The sequence below is a fragment of the Oncorhynchus keta genome, chromosome 3 (genome assembly GCF_023373465.1).
Source record: "Oncorhynchus keta strain PuntledgeMale-10-30-2019 chromosome 3, Oket_V2, whole genome shotgun sequence".
Taxonomy (NCBI): domain Eukaryota; kingdom Metazoa; phylum Chordata; class Actinopteri; order Salmoniformes; family Salmonidae; genus Oncorhynchus; species Oncorhynchus keta.
Window position 1 is genome coordinate 31,358,921 of NC_068423.1, and position 16,285 is coordinate 31,375,205.

At 42.4% G+C, this 16,285-nt stretch overlaps 1 protein-coding gene across 3 annotated transcripts in view; it reads right to left on the minus strand.

Annotated features, from left to right (window-relative positions):
• Nucleotides 1–16,285, minus strand: part of slx4ip (SLX4 interacting protein) — a 166,004-nt gene that overhangs the window by 45,378 nt on the left and 104,341 nt on the right. For all 3 annotated transcript variants that reach the window (XM_052496241.1, XM_052496236.1, XM_052496240.1), the window contains exon 5: nt 1,136–1,213. In XM_052496241.1, the coding sequence (XP_052352201.1) occupies nt 1,136–1,213 (78 nt within the window). The remainder of the gene's footprint in view (nt 1–1,135; nt 1,214–16,285) is intronic.

Here is a 16,285-nt window from a genome sequence, read left to right on the forward strand (position 1 = left end):
CACGCACATGGCAGGTAGGGTCAGGATGTTAAAACAAGTGAAGGAGAGACCTTTTAAAAGGTAGATTGTGTGAACTCACTGCTTTGCATAAGCACATACAGCACCAGTCAAAAATGTGGACACACCTACTCATTCAAGGGAATTTTTATTATTTTCATAGTTTTTGATGTCTTCACTATTATTCTACAATGTAGAAAATTGTAAAAAAAATAAAAAATAATAATAAAACCCTTGAATGAGTAGGTGTGTCCAAACATTTGAATGGAACTGTACATAAAGATGATTTATGAGTTCAATGGTCTTTAACGGCACGTACAAGCATCCTCTCGTGAACTCTTTCAATATACACATGGTACACTTTCAAGTCAGCACTGAAGCAATGCAAAAGAAGGGTTTGCTTGAAGTGAACTAGAGTCCTGTCCAGAGGGTGTACTATGGGGGCCGCTCTGGCTCAGACAAGGCTCACTTACATGAACTGCAGCGTTGAGACGGAAACAGAAGTGAGATGGACACAACAGAAGAGGCGACCCTCTCGAACATGATTTAATAAACCTTCCAGAGTTAAGGTCAAAACCATGTTCAATTCCAGTCCATTCAAAAAGTAAACCAAATTCCAAATTGTCCTCATTGAAAAACATTGGAGAACAGGAATTTCAGTGCGCTTCCTGAATTCAAATGAAATTTGACCCCAGCCCTCATACCTACCAGTGTCCCCTGTACTGCTTCTTAATTTGACCCCAGCCCTCATACCTACCAGTGTCCCCTGTACTGCTTCTTAAATTGACCCCAACCCTGATACCTACCAGTGTCCCCTGTACTGCTTCTTAAATTGACCCCAGCCCTCATACCTACCAGTGTCCCCTGTACTGCTTCTTAAATTGACCCCAGCCCTCATACCTACCAGTGTCCCCTGTACTGCTTCTTAAATTGACCCCAGCCCTCATACCTACCAGTGTCCCCTGTACTGCTTCTTAAATTGACCCCAGCCCTGATACCTACCAGTGTCCCCTGTACTGCTTCTTAAATTGACCCCAACCCTGATACCTACCAGTGTCCCCTGTACTGCTTACTTTTCCTGGGTATAACATACGTGAATACCTACTACACCGCAGGTATAAACTAGGTGATTACCAACCTCCGTACTGATGCTTGACAATACACCGCAGGTTGAAATGTCTCTTCACGAAGTTGGCCACCAGGCTAACTCTTCTCCCTGTGAAAGAAAACAAAACAAGATTAAAAACCAAAAAAAAAAAACTGTTTTAAGTGAGAATAGTCGTTGGTTTAAAGCTGAAAAAGAAAAGAAACTCACATGAGCACCACAATGGCTATTCCACCCATGCTCTACCAAGGTTTTCCAGCACACAGCTTTCAAATCAAATCAAATCAAATTTATTTATATAGCCCTTCGTACATCAGCTGATATCTCAAAGTGCTGTACAGAAACCCAGCCTAAAACCCCAAACAGCAAACAATGCAGGTGTAAAAGCTTTTACCTGCTACTGGAGTTATGTTGGTATTGTACTTCAGACTATGTGTAGGCAGGTTGCTAGGGATTCAAACCTTCTCAAACAGCCTCATTCAGACTCTTAGAGGAGGTGCCCCCCACAATAGTGTGATTTGTACCACATACAAGATAAAGTATTGGATTCCTCAAACAACACAGTAAGACATTATCCCATTACGCTACCTTTTCATGCTTTACATTTAATTTTTCATGAAAGCAAGCTTTGCTTGTATGCTCGATTGAGCCGTTTTGTCTTGTAGTAATGTTGTGCCTGTATTCCTTTAAACCTTAATTTTTTATTTTTTTTTAAACAAAAAAACGTAATAACATCCTTTATTGGTCAGTAGGTGTCCAGCATAACAGGTGGTGGTGTGTTGAATACACAGTAGAGGAGAAATCAGGAATGCAGACAGGCTCTGTTAGCTCATCTGTCGAGCAACGTCGACATGTGCTCAGAACCACTTGGGTTTCAAACGTGGTCCCGTTTTATAAATTGTGGTGCTGATCCATGGACAATACATTACCTATGTCGCAATAATTTTAGCTTAAAGTTATGTTTGTACTTGTCTATAAAACTATAAACGAAAGAATGGCGTTGAGAAATATCTCCTCCTCTAGTGTTCAACTGTTAACTTCACAGATGGGAGTGTAGTGTTCAACTGTTAACTTCACAGAGAGGAGTGTAGTGTTCAACTGTTACCTTCACAGATAGGAAGGAGTGTAGTGTTCAACTGTTAACTTCACAGATAGGAGTGTAGTTATCAACTGTTAACTACACAGATAGGAGTGTAGTTATCAACTGTTAACTACACAGATAGGAGTGTAGTGTTCAACTGTTAACTTCACAGATAGGAGTGTAGTTATCAACTGTTAACTTCACAGATAGGAGTGTAGTTATCAACTGTTAACTTCACAGATAGGAGTGTAGTTTTCAACTGTTAACTACACAGATAGGAGTGTAGTTATCAACTGTTAACTTCACAGATAGGAGTGTAGTTATCAACTGTTAACTTCACAGATAGGAGTGTAGTTATCAACTGTTAACTTCACAGATAGGAGTGTAGTTATCAACTGTTAACTTCACAGAGAGGAGTGTAGTGTTCAACTGTTAACTACACAGATAGGAGTGTAGTGTTCAACTGTTAACTACACAGATAGGAGTGTAGTGTTCAACTGTTAACTTCACAGATAGGAGTGTAGTGATCAACTGTTAACTTCACAGAGAGGAGTGTAGTGTTCAACTGTTACCTTCACAGAGAGGAGTGTAGTGTTCAACTGTTACCTTCACAGAGAGGAGTGTAGTGATCAACTGTTAACTTCACAGATAGGAGTGTAGTTATCAACTGTTAACTTCACAGATAGGAGTGTAGTTATCAACTGTTAACTTCACAGATAGGAGTGTAGTTATCAACTGTTAACTACACAGATAGGAGTGTAGTTATCAACTGTTAACTTCACAGAGAGGAGTGTAGTTATCAACTGTTATCTTCACAGATAGGAGTGTAGTTATCAACTGTTAACTTCACAGATAGGAGTGTAGTTATCAACTGTTAACTTCACAGATAGGAGTGTAGTTATCAACTGTTAACTTCACAGATAGGAGTGTAGTTATCAACTGTTAACTTCACAGGTAGGAGTGTAGTTATCAACTGTTAACTTCACAGATAGGAGTGTAGTTATCAACTGTTAACTTCACAGGTAGGAGTGTAGTTATCAACTGTTAACTTCACAGATAGGAGTGTAGTTATCAACTGTTAACTTCACAGATAGGAGTGTAGTTATCAACTGTTAACTTCACAGATAGGAGTGTAGTTATCAACTGTTAACTTCACAGATAGGAGTGTAGTGTTCAACTGTTAACTTCACAGATAGGAGTGTAGTGTTCAACTGTTAACTTCACAGATAGGAGTGTAGTGTTCAACTGTTAACTTCACAGATAGGAGTGTAGTGATCAACTGTTAACTTCACAGATAGGAGTGTAGTTATCAACTGTTAACTACACAGATAGGAGTGTAGTGTTCAACTGTTAACTTCACAGATAGGAGTGTAGTGTTCAACTGTTAACTTCACAGATAGGAGTGTAGTGTTCAACTGTTAACTTCACAGATAGGAGTGTAGTGTTCAACTGTTAACTTCACAGATAGGAGTGTAGTGATCAACTGTTAACTTCACAGATAGGAGTGTAGTGTTCAACTGTTAACTTCACAGATAGGAGTGTAGTTATCAACTGTTAACTACACAGATAGGAGTGTAGTTATCAACTGGTTGCACCCTACAGGAAGAGGGAGGGGACTGGTTGCACCCTACAGGAAGAGGGAGGGGACTGGTTGCACCCTACAGGAAGAGGGAGGGGACTGGTTGCACCCTACAGGAAGAGGGAGGGGACTGGTTGCACCCTACAGGAAGAGGGAGGGGACTGGTTGCACCCTACAGGAAGAAGGAGGGGACTGGTTGCACGTTTGAAAGAGGACCACCCGGAGCTGACATATTACCACTGCATCATCCACAAATCTGTCCCGAGTGCCAGTCCGGGAAACGAGTATTCCCGAGGTCAACGACAACGATGATGAAACGGATCAACTTTTTGAGAGCAACATCACCCCTTCAACACCGTCTGCTACGAGAAAGTTCTGACAGACGCCAATGCCAGTTGATGACCTCCGACCTGCACAACAATGTCAGAAAGTTCTGACAGACGCCAATGCCAGTTGATAACCTCCGACCTGCACAACAATGTCAGAAAGTTCTGACAGACGCCAATGCCAGTTGATGACCTCCGACCTGCACATCAATGTCAGAAAGTTCTGACGGACGCCAATGCCAGTTGATGACCTCCGACCTGCACATCAATGTCAGAAAGTTCTGACAGACGCCAATGCCAGTTGATGACCTCCGACCTGCACATCAATGTCAGAAAGTTCTGACAGACGCCAATGCCAGTTGATGACCTCCGACCTGCACAACAATGTCAGAAAGTTCTGACAGACGCCAATGCCAGTTGATGACCTCCGACCTGCACAACAATGCCAGAAAGTTCTGACAGACGCCAATGCCAGTTGATGACCTCCGACCTGCACAACAATGCCAGAAAGTTCTGACAGACGCCAATGCCAGTTGATGACCTCCGACCTGCACAACAATGCCAGAAAGTTCTGACCGACGCCAATGCCAATTGATGACCTCCGACCTGCACAACAATTTCAGAATGCTCAGCAAGACAGGGTTTTGGAACACTTTTGGGCCATTCGGGAGGAAAGCAAAGCTTTCTCATCAGAGCAAATTGAGTGACAAGGCAACTCAGTTTTCAGAGTTTTTGGAATATGAGAAGTTGGAAACAGCTGAATTTTGGGCAGACATTACATCACACCCTAAATCAGTTGAACGTCAAGCTGCAGGGATGAGACAACACCGTGTGTGATATGATAACAGTAAAACGGCCTTTCCAGAAGAAAATCGATCTTTTCAAGAATGATCTCCACGGAAAACTTCTCCACATCCTCAAACTTTTGGAGCAAAAAGGCAGGGAGAGAAACCATGTTGATTTCATCCAGAATCTGATGGATAACTTCAAGGCTCACTTTGATGACATCACGGTTAGATGAAAACCGCTGCTTCTCATCCAGAACCCCATTCATGGTCACAAATGTGACACAGTTGTCAGAAGAAGCAAAACAGATCTTCAGATGGAGTTGATTGAGCTGCAAGGCAATGTGTCTTTGAAGGAGCAGGCTGGTGACCGTGACCACGCCACTTCCCGGGGAAAAGATGGTGCCTGCAGCTAATGTCCCTGTTCTCAAGAAACTGAGCACTATACATCCTGAACATGTTTGGTTCCACGTACAGCTGTGAATCGGTCTTCTCCACAATGACCTTTATTAAAAAACAAACAGCGCACCAGGCTCACCGATGAACACCTGCACCAGTCTCACCTGCACCAGTCTCACCGATGAACACCTGCACCAGTCTCACCTGCACCAGTCTCACCGATGAACACCTGCACCAGTCTCACCGATGAACACCTGCACCAGGCTCACCGATGAACACCTGCACCAGTCTCACCTGCACCAGTCTCACCGATGAACACCTGCACCAGTCTCACCTGCACCAGTCTCACCGATGAACACCTGCACCAGTCTCACCTGCACCAGTCTCACCGATGAACACCTGCACCAGTCTCACCTGCACCAGTCTCACCTGCACCAGTCTCACTGATGAACACCTGAGTTCATTTGTAGGAGACAGAAAGTGGAATTTATCTCATTACTGCAGGGCCCAGAGTGACTTAGCCATGAATATTGCATGGCCCAGAATGACTTATCCATGAATATTGCAGGGCCCAGAGTGACTTATCCATGAATATTGCATGGCCCAGAGTGACTTATCCATGAATATTGCATGGCCCAGAGTGACTTATCCATGAATATTGCATGGCCCAGAGTGACTTATCCATGAATATTGCATGGCCCAGAGTGACTTATCCATGAATATTGCAGGGCCCAGAGTGACTTATCCATGAATATTGCAGGGCCCAGAACAACTTATCCATGAATATTTCAGGGCCCAGAGTGACTTATCCATGAATATTGCAGGGCCCAGAGTGACTTATCCATGAATATTGCAGGGCCCAGAGTGACTTATCCATGAATATTGCAGGGCCCAGAGTGACTTATCCATGAATATTGCAGGGCTCAGAGTGACTTATCCATGAATATTGCAGGGCCCAGAGTGACTTATCCATGAATATTGCAGGGCCCAGAGTGACTTATCCATGAATATTGCAGGGCCCAGAGTGACTTATCCATGAATATTGCAGGGCCCAGAGTGACTTATCCATGAATATTGCAGGGCCCAGAGTGACTTATCCATGAATATTGCAGGGCCCAGAGTGACTTATCCATGAATATTGCAGGGCTCAGAGTGACTTATCCATGAATATTGCAGGGCCCAGAATGACTTATCCATGAATATTGCAGGGCCCAGAGTGACTTATCCATGAATATTGCAGGGCCCAGTTTGACTTATCCATGAATATTGCAGGGCCCAGAGTGACTTATCCATGAATATTGCAGGGCCCAGAGTGACTTATCCATGAATATTGCAGGGCCCAGAGTGACTTATCCATGAATATTGCAGGGCCCAGAGTGACTTATCCATGAATATTGCAGGGCCCAGAGTGACTTATCCATGAATATTGCAGGGCCCAGAACAACTTATCCATGAATATTGCAGGGCCCAGAACAACTTATCCATGAATATTGCAGGGCCCAGAGTGACTTATCCATGAATATTGCATGGCCCAGAGTGACTTATCCATGAATATTGCATGGCCCAGAGTGACTTATCCATGAATATTGCATGGCCCAGAGTGACTTATCCATGAATATTGCAGGGCCCAGAGTGACTTATCCATGAATATTGCAGGGCCCAGAGTGACTTATCCATGAATATTGCAGGGCCCAGAGTGACTTATCCATGAATATTGCAGGGCCCAGAGTGACTTATCCATGAATATTGCAGGGCCCAGAGTGACTTATCCATGAATATTGCAGGGCCCAGAGTGACTTATCCATGAATATTGCAGGGCTCAGAGTGACTTATCCATGAATATTGCAGGAGTGACTTATCCATGAATATTGCAGGGCCAGAGTGACTTATCCATGAATATTGCAGGGCCCAGAGTGACTTATCCATGAATATTGCAGGGCCCAGAGTGACTTATCCATGAATATTGCAGGGCCCAGTGACTTATCCATGAATAATGCAGGGCCCAGAGTGACTTATCCATGAATATTGCAGGGCCCAGTGACTTATCCATGAATATTGCAGGGCCCAGAGTGACTTATCCATGAATATTGCAGGGCCCAGAGTGACTTATCCATGAATATTGCAGGGCCCAGAGTGACTTATCCATGAATATTGCAGGGCCCAGTGACTTATCCATGAATATTGCAGGGCCCAGAGTGACTTATCCATGAATATTGCAGGGCCCAGAGTGACTTATCCATGAATATTGCATGGCCCAGAGTGACTTATCCATGAATATTGCAGGGCTCAGTGACTTATCCATGAATATTGCAGGGCCCAGAGTGACTTATCCATGAATATTGCAGGGCCCAGAGTGACTTATCCATGAATATTGCAGGGCCCAGAGTGACTTATCCATGAATATTGCAGGGCCCAGAGTGACTTATCCATGAATATTGCAGGGCTCAGAGTGACTTATCCATGAATATTGCAGGGCCCAGAGTGACTTAACCATTAATATTGCAGGGCCCAGAGTGACTTATCCATGAATATTGCAGGGCCCAGAGTGACTTAACCATTAATATTGCAGGGCCCAGAGGGACGTTCTGTTTATTATTTTGATTCAACTCTCCTTCGTGCTCCAGAAACTGTATTTAATTTTAAAAACATGTTTGGTGGTTCACGGCACACTTTTTGCATAGAGAATTAAATTAAACCACGTTTGTTCTTCAGCTACGTTGATGCAATGTTGCACACGTTCACATTCGAAAGAAGCCGTAGTTAATTCAAAATGTGTCTCTTTTAATGTCGACGTAGGACATTTCCTAAGTCGTAGATGACTATATGCTACTTACTACGCTGTACCGCAGGGCCGATAAAGGACGATATCCAAGTTTCATATGGTATGTATTAATTTGTGATGTCTATCATCCAATTCACATATGGTACAAATGACAATTCGCACAATAGCCTATCAATTTGCAATAAGTATATGTTACGAATTTCAATGTGTTGTGGCTAACGTTAGCTAGCTGGCTAACGTTAGCTAGGCTAGGGGCATTCGGTTAAACGGTTAAGAGTTAGGCTTAAGGTTAGGAGAAGGATTAGCTAACATGCTAAATAGTTGAAAAGTAGAAAGTACTAAGTAAGTAGAAAAGTTGGTAATTATCTAAAAAAAAAAAAATGCTCAAATTGTCCATGACGAGATTCGAACTCTCGATCTTTGGGTTGCTAAGATCCCCCAGTCGCGATTCACTTCCTCATTGTTCGTTTATACAGTGAAAAATATCAAAACACACCCAAATACATGATCTCAGTATAGTGAGATGTAGTGCTTTAGATGTAGTGCACGCAAATGTACTTAATCCTCAATGTTATAAATCAATTTTGCGCGACTCAAGATGTTTCTTCTACCAGCTGTGTTGTGGTACTATAGGGACATGCTCGGCCTGCACAGCGCCGTGGGGGGAAACAGCGCCACACGACCGACATTGATATTTCCCGTTGAGGATAGATTTAGGAATGTTCTGCGCTGTCCGTAAAGCTCAGAGACAGGATTGTAATCGAGGCACAGATCTGGGGTTGAGTAACAAAACAAAATGTCTGCAGAATTTAGGTTACAAATAGACATGATTTGGAAAGGAACACACCTGTCTATATAAGGTTGAGGCACAGATCTGGGGAAGGGTACCAAAACATTACTGCAGCATTGAAGGTCTCCAAGAACACACTGGCCTCCATCATTCCTAAAAAATGGGAGAAGTTTGAACCACCAAGACTTTTCCTAGAGCCGGTCGCCCGGACAAACTGACCAATCAGGGGGAGAAGAGCCTTGGTCAGGGAAGTGACCAAGAACCCGATGGTCACTCTGACAGAGCTCCAGAGTTCCTCTGTGGAGATGGAAGATCCTTCCAGAAGGGCAACCATCTCTGCAGCACTCCACCAATCAGGACTTTATGGTAAAGTGGCCAGACGGAAGCCACTCCTCACTAAAAGGTACATGACAGCCCAGCTTGGAGTTTGTCAAAAGTCACCTAAAAGATTTTCAGACCGTTAGAAAAAAATATTGGCCTGAATTCCAAGCGTCAAGTCTGGAGGTAACCAGCAACCAAGGTCAGGGTTATGGTTAGGGGTTAAGTTTAGGGTTAAGAATTAGGTTTAGGGTTAAGGTCAGGGTTATGGGTTAAGTTTAGGGTTAAGGTCAGGGTTATGGTTAGGGGTTCAGTTTAGGGTTAAGAATTAGGTTTAGGGTTAAGGTCAGGGTTATGGGTTAGGGGTTAGGTTTAGGGTTAAGGTCAGGGTTATGGTTAGGGGTTCAGTTTAGGGTTATGGTAAGGGTTATGGGTTAGGTTTAGGGTTAAGGTCAGGGTTATGGTTAGGGGTTAAGTTTAGGGTTAAGGTCAGGGTTATGGTTAGGGGTTCAGTTTAGGGTTATGGTAAGGGTTATGGGTTAGGTTTAGGGTTAAGGTCAGGGTTATGGTAAGGGTTAGGGGTTAAGTTTAGGGTTATGGGTTCAGTTTAGGGTTAAGGTCAGGGTTATGGGTTAGGGAAAATAAGATTGTGAATGGAAATGAATTTTAGGCCACCACAAGGATAGAATAACAACATGTGTGTGTGTGTGTGTGTGTGTGTGTGTGTGTGTGTGTGTGTGTGTGTGTGTGTGTGTGTGTGTGTGTGTGTGTGTGTGTGTGTGTGTGTGTACGGCGTGACTGGAGACATCAGCTGTTGCTCCATCTTTACAGTGTCCTGTGTCGAGCAGAGTTGGTCTTGGCTCGAGTCCCAGAGAGTGGCCTGCTTCCCAAATGGCACCCTATGTCCTATATAGTGCACTACTTTAGACCAGAGCCCTATGGAACCCTATTCCCTATATAGTGCACTACTTTAGACCAGAGCCCTATGGAACCCTATTCCCTATATAGTACACTACTTTAGACCAGAGCCCTATGGAACCCTATTCCCTATATAGTGCACTACTTTAGACCAGAGCCCTATGGAACCCTATTCCCTATATAGTGCACTACTTTAGACCAGAGCCCTATGGAACCCTATTCCCTATATAGTGCACTACTTTAGACCAGAGCCCTATGGAACCCTATTCCCTAAATAGTACACTACTTTAGACCAGGGCTCTGGTAGTAAAATGACTGCATTATATAGGGAATAGGGTGCCATTTGGGATGAGGACTTGATCTCGTGATAAGCCTACAGTCATGTTTTGGTCTCCCTCCAAACAGTGTGACTCCTTGGGGGAAGAGTGGCCCCTTGGTTTCTAGGGCAGGAATGCAGTCCATAATGGTACCCTGTACCCTATTTATATAGGGAATAGGATGTTATGTACACAGCTGTAGTCCACAATGTTTTACAATAAATGTTTCCTGTATGAAGGGTTCATTAGTAGAAAATTAAACCATTTTCTGTGGCAGGAGGGTTGTCTGTTATGTTTAAAGATACATTTTACAATAAGCTTTTACAGTAAGGGTTTCATAATGATTATATTAACTGTAAATTAAACCCTTTCTGTGGCAGGAGGGTAGTCTGTTATGTTTAAAGAGACATTTTACAATAAGCTTTTACAGTAAGGGTTTCATAATGATTATATTAACTGTAAATTAAACATTTTCTGTGGCAGGAGGGTAGTCTATAGCGTTTTAACCAAACAGAGTGTAAAGCCAGTGGTAGGGAGGTTCTACTAAGCTATATGTAATTGCTTTAAAGAAGGTGATACCAAGAACAATTTTGCTATTTGATTTAGTATTTTAAGACCTCTTGGTGTCAAAAAATATACACAAAATAATTTGAGGTAGATTTGTATTTGGGCTTACTGTTATCAGCCAATAGAAACACATTGAATAACAGATAGTCCTTACTGCTATTAGCCAATAGAAACACATTGAATAACAGATAGTCCTTACTGTTATTAGCCAATAGAAACACATTGAATAACAGATAGTCCTTACTGCTATTAGAAACACATTGAATAACAGATAGTCCTTACTGCTATTAGAAACACATTGAATAACAGATAGTCCTTACTGCTATTAGAAACACATTGAATAACAGATAGTCCTTACTGCTATTAGAAACACATTGAATAACAGATAGTCCTTACTGCTATTAGCCAATAGAAACACATTGAATAACAGATAGTCCTTACTGCTATTAGCCAATAGAAACACATTGAATAACAGATAGTCCTTACTGCTATTAGCCAATAGAAACACATTGAATAACAGATAGTCCTTACTGCTATTAGCCAATAGAAACACATTGAATAACAGATAGTCCTTACTGCTATTAGCCAATAGAAACACATTGAATAACAGATCGTCCTTACTGCTATTAGCCAATAGAAACACATTGAATAAGTCCTTACTGCTATTAGCCAATAGAAACACATTGAATAACAGATAGTCCTTACTGCTATTAGCCCATAGAAACACATTGAATAACAGATAGTCCTTACTGCTATTAGCCAATAGAAACACATTGAATAACAGATAGTCCTTACTGTTATTAGCCAATAGAAACACATTGAATAACAGATAGTCCTTACTGCTATTAGCCAATAGAAACACATTGAATAACAGATAGTCCTTACTGCTATTAGCCAATAGAAACACATTGAATAACAGATAGTCCTTACTGCTATTAGCCCATAGAAACACATTGAATAACAGATAGTCCTTACTGTTATTAGCCAATAGAAACACATTGAATAACAGATAGTCCTTACTGCTATTAGCCAATAGAAACACATTGAATAACAGATAGTCCTTACTGTTATTAGCCAATAGAAACACATTGAATAACAGATAGTCCTTACTGCTATTAGCCAATAGAAACACATTGAATAACAGATAGTCCTTACTGCTATTAGCCAATAGAAACACATTGAATAACAGATAGTCCTTACTGCTATTAGCCCATAGAAACACATTGAATAACAGATAGTCCTTACTGCTATTAGCCCATAGAAACACATTGAATAACAGATAGTCCTTACTGCTATTAGCCCATAGAAACACATTGAATAACAGATAGTCCTTACTGCTATTAGAAACACATTGAATAACAGATAGTCCTTACTGTTATTAGCCCATAGAAACACATTGAATAACAGATAGTCCTTACTGCTATTAGCCCATAGAAACACATTGAATAACAGATAGTCCTTACTGTTATTAGAAACACATTGAATAACAGATAGTCCTTACTGTTATTAGCCCATAGAAACACATTGAATAACAGATAGTCCTTACTGCTATTAGAAACACATTGAATAACAGATAGTCCTTACTGTTATTAGCCCATAGAAACACATTGAATAACAGATAGTCCTTACTGTTATTAGCCAATAGAAACACATTGAATAACAGATAGTCCTTACTGCTATTAGCCCATAGAAACACATTGAATAACAGATAATCCTTACTGCTATCAGCCAATAGAAACACATTGAATAACAGATAGTCCTTACTGCTATTAGCCAATAGAAACACATTGAATAACAGATAGTCCTTACTGTTATTAGAAACACATTGAATAACAGATAGTCCTTACTGCTATTAGCCAATAGAAACACATTGAATAACAGATAGTCCTTACTGCTATTAGAAACACATTGAATAACAGATAGTCCTTACTGCTATTAGAAACACATTGAATAACAGATAATCCCCACAAAAAATAATACATCTAAATAAAGTTTGTTCTGAAATGTCTGTCCTATATCTTAAAGATATGAGAAAGATTAGGACAAATATTTTTTTTTTTAACCCCTCATTTTTCAGAAGAGTTTCTTGCGTCCTGGAACGAAACACGTGTCCCAAACCATTGGGACGCCACAGATAGACGTTGGTAGATTGACTGTACCGACGTCAGACGAGTCCCGAGATATTTGTGTCGGTTATAGAGCAAAACGAAGAACACCATCGTGTTCGTGACAGTTGTTACAGACGACTTTGTGAAAATGGTCTTTCATGGTCAGACAAACGCCACTCCGGCTCTGTCACCTTTCACCGCGGATGAGGAAGTGTGACAATCGGCGGATGAGGTGGATTGAGACGCATCCAATGAAGAAACAAACTCTACCGTAAACTGGCGGAGTTTGTAGTATTATGCTAATTAGATCATCCCCCACGATGCACCAGCACCTCTTTTGTTGGGACTCCTCTCCGGTCTGTGGAATCTGACTCTGTGGCTGTGCTATCTAGTGGAAACCCTCCTCTAGGAGAGCAAATGCAAGATGTGTTAATAGAAGCAGTTAATAAAAAAACATTATTTTTTTACCTTTAACTACGCAAGTCAGTTAAGAACAAATTCTTATTTTCAATGACGGTCTAGGAAATGTGGGTTAACTGGTCTAGGAACAGTAGGTTAACTGGTCTAGGAACAGTGGGTTAACTGGCCTAGGAACAGTGGGTTAACTGGCCTAGGAACAGTGGGTTAACTGGCAGAGGAACAGTGGGTTAACTGGCCGAGGAACAGTGGGTTAACTGCCTGTTCAGGGGCAGAACGACACATTTTTACCTTGTCAGCTCAGGGGTTTGAACTTGCAACCTTTCGGTTACTAGTCCAACGCTCTAACCACTAAGCTACCTACCGTCCCTACACTCTAACCACTAGGCTACCTACCGTCCCTACACTCTAACCACTAAGCTACCCTGCCGCCCCAGTTAATTCGTCCTATTAAACTTATCGGTAATGATCCAATTTAGAGCTAGCTAACAAAACTACTAGATAGCTATCTATCTAGCTAGGCTAGTCTAAAGCTAACAAAACAACTAACAATAGCTTTAGAGTAGCCTAGCTAGATAGACAGCTAGCTAACATTAGCTAGATGGCTGCATCAACCTAACTTCAATACTTTTGACTCATTTAATAACTGTGTTTTCCACAGGATAAAGATGAAGCTGCTGCTACCCAAGGGATACTGCATTTCCTGAAAAAGTTAGTCAGACAGTTTGCTCGTCCAGTAATGTTGGCATTCTACTTTATTTCCACTGCTGGTGATTATTAACAAATGTTTTTGGCACAAACATCACTGTCTTAAAAGCAGGGGTCAGAACCGGTTCAGGGAACAGAACAGAAAACCGGAAAATAACCAACATTTTCAAGGAACAGAAATGGAACCTGGAACGAAAGTGATCCATACTGTTCCGGAAAAGAACCGTTATTTTAAAAGCATGGGAAACTGGTTAATAATGTTATTTTAGGTTCCAGGCATTTATTCTAGTCCCACAACAAAACGCAACAAAGTGTCTATGCGAAGCCCTCACTCTTTCACTCAGTAACTTTTTCCAGTGTCGGCCTGCAAGCTGAAAATCTTTTGCCTGTGCGTTCAGGTTCCCTTCCCCTCTGAAGGTCACGGTGCTGACACTTGATTCAGTAGATATGGAGACATTTTTAATTAGATAAGAATGGACATCAAAAAATGAGTGGTTTTATGATTGCAGAAAACAAGCCTTAAAAACAGCAATATTTTGTCTCTGAACAATTCCTGGTCAGAGACGGAACCGTTGGCCACTCCCACGACAACTGCCACTCCCACGACAACTGTCACTCCCACGACAACTGTCACTCCCACGACAACTGTCACTCCCACGACAACTGTCACTCCCACGACAACTGGTGATAGAAACTCCTTTATAAGCAAACATATATAAAACACATCCGGCACCGACAGAGATGGCAGCTTCGCGTTCTCAGGACTTGATATAATAACCACCATATTGAAAAATACACTTTTTTTTTTAAACCTTTATTTAACTAGGCAAGTCAGTGAAGAACAAATTCTTATTTTCAATGACGGCCTAGGAACAGTGGGTTAACGGGCAGAACGACAGATTTGTACCTTGTCAAGCTCGGGGATATGAACATGCAACCTTTCGGTTACTAGTCCAACGCTCTAACCACTAGGCTACAGATGAAATAAGTTAAGATGAACTTCTCAGGGTAGTGAAAGTGCACGGTAATGAGCTTGATGCTGCTTTCCAATAAATATCAAGGGTGTTGTTCTGGTGACATGATGATCGATACTTGTAGACTAGCCTACGCGCAGAATCCACGAGCCAGAATCCACGTACCAAGACCAGAGGAGGCACATTTGCTATTTAACGCAACAGTTTTGGTGACAAAACTGTCGGTAGAATTGAAAATACAAATGAAACGCATTGAACTTTAGATGTTTATTCAGAACATGAAAACTATGAAAGCGAAGAAGTACATTTTGTTGTACTAGGTAATCACACACCTGTTTTTATCCACAACAAGTCCGTTTGGTGGGAACACACCACTGGTGGGAAAATTAGCATTTTTTATTTATGCAGATGTTTGACTATTTGCATGAAAATATGTCGTCAATTGGATGAAAAGTTAAAAGGCTAGTAACCATATATTTTGAGTGGTTCACTGGCAGTTCCTATTGAGCCAATTTATAGGGTGCTTTTGGCACCAGCACTGCCTCACAGGCAAAAAAAGTACCCAAAGCTCTTGCTAGCAAATTAGCAATTCTCAACGGGTAGCCAGTCTCCTACCGGGTCGGGTAGCCAGTCTCCTACCGGGTAGCCAGTCTCCTACCGGGTAGCCAGTCTCCTACCGGGTAGCCAGTCTCCTACCGGGTAGCCAGTCTCCTACCGGGTAGCCAGTCTCCTACCGGGTAGCCAGTCTCCTACCGGGTAGCCAGTCTCCTACCGGGTCGGGTAGCCGGTCTCCTACCGGGTAGCCAGTCTCCTACCGGGTAGCCAGTCTCCTACCGGGTAGCCAGTCTCCTACCGGGTCGGGTAGCCGGTCTCCTACCGGGTAGCCAGTCTCCTACCGGGTAGCCAGTCTCCTACCGGGTCGGGTAGCCGGTCTCCTACCGGGTAGCCAGTCTCCTACCGGGTAGCCAGTCTCCTACCGGGTAGCCAGTCTCCTACCGGGTAGCCAGTCTCCTACCGGGTAGCCAGTCTCCTACCGGGTCTCAGTCTCTAACCATCTCTCTCTCTCTCTAACCATCTCTCTCTCTCTCTCTAACCATCTCTCTCTCTCTCTCTC